A 1,251-nucleotide genomic window follows, 5' to 3' on the forward strand; every position below is an offset into this window, starting at 1 on the left:
GCAGGGGAAGACTGGACATTTGATGACAGCAGAGAGGATCGACAGAGAGCAGCTGTGCGAAGACGTGCAGATATGCGTGCTGCGCTGTGAGCTGGTAGTAGAGGGAGAAATGAAGTTTTATGGAATAGAAGTGGAAATTATGGACATTAACGACAACTCCCCCAGCTTTCGAGAGGCAGTAAGAGAGCTGAAAATGAGCGAGACGACAGCCCCTGGTGCACGGTTGCCCCTTGCCAGGGCTCACGATCCGGACTCGGGCCGGAATTCCCTGCAGAGCTACGAGCTGAGCGGTGACGAGCACTTCTCGCTGGCCGTGCAGGCGGGCCCCGGCGGCGATCAGCGTCCCGAGCTGGTGCTGGCGAAGGCGCTGGACCGGGAGGAGGCGGCGTTTCACGAGCTGCTGCTGAGGGCGAGCGACGGCGGCGATCCGGCACGGACGGGCACGGCTCGGATCCGCGTGACGGTGCTGGACGCGAACGACAACGCGCCCGTGTTCAGCCAGGCGGAGTACACGGTGCGTGTGCCCGAGGACGTGCCCGTGGGCTCTGTCCTGGTCACTGTCACGGCTATGGACGCCGACGAAGGTCTGAACGGACAAGTAAAATACTCATATCAAATGGTTTCTGTGAAAGCGTTGAAGATATTCCATCTGGACACTGAAACAGGAGCGATCACGTTGATGCGTAACTTAGACTTCGAGGAAGGCACCTCCTACGAACTGGAGATACAGGTTCGAGACGGAGGGGACCTGTCCGACATAGCGAAAGTCGTGATCACTGTGACAGACGTGAACGACAACGCGCCCGAAATTTCCCTGCGGTCGGCATTAAGTGAGATCTCTGAAGATGCCCCCTCGGGAACTGTGGTAGCCCTTCTGTACGTTCAGGATCGGGACTCGGGGGCCAACGGTGAGGTGCACTGCTCGCTCGACAAGGACGTCCCGTTCCGGCTGCAGAGCTCTCACGGCAGCTACTACAGCGTGGTGACAGCGAGAGAGCTGGACCGGGAGCAGGTGTCGGAGTACAACGTGACGGTGCGGGCGGCCGACGGCGGGTCGCCGGCGCTGCAGAGCAGCGCGGTGCTGGCGCTGCGGGTGCTGGACGTGAACGACAACGCGCCGCTGTTCTTGGAGGAGCGCTACAGCGCGCGGCTGGCGGAGAACAACGCGGCGGGCGCGCTGGTGCTGACGGTGCGCGCCACGGACGCGGACTGGGGGCAGAACGCGCGCGTGCGCTACCGGCTGGCGGAGGG

General features: G+C 62.3%; 1 protein-coding gene across 1 annotated transcript in view; it reads left to right on the forward strand.

Moving 5' to 3' along the window:
- LOC115949239 (protocadherin gamma-A12-like) overlaps nucleotides 1-1,251 on the forward strand; it is an 11,267-nt gene that overhangs the window by 570 nt on the left and 9,446 nt on the right. The window contains exon 2 of the mRNA XM_031065757.1: nucleotides 5-1,251. Within this exon, the coding sequence (XP_030921617.1) occupies nucleotides 5-1,251 (1,247 nt within the window). The remainder of the gene's footprint in view (nucleotides 1-4) is intronic.

This window comes from Geospiza fortis, unplaced genomic scaffold, assembly GCF_000277835.1.
Source record: "Geospiza fortis unplaced genomic scaffold, GeoFor_1.0 scaffold1993, whole genome shotgun sequence".
NCBI classification, from domain to species: domain Eukaryota; kingdom Metazoa; phylum Chordata; class Aves; order Passeriformes; family Thraupidae; genus Geospiza; species Geospiza fortis.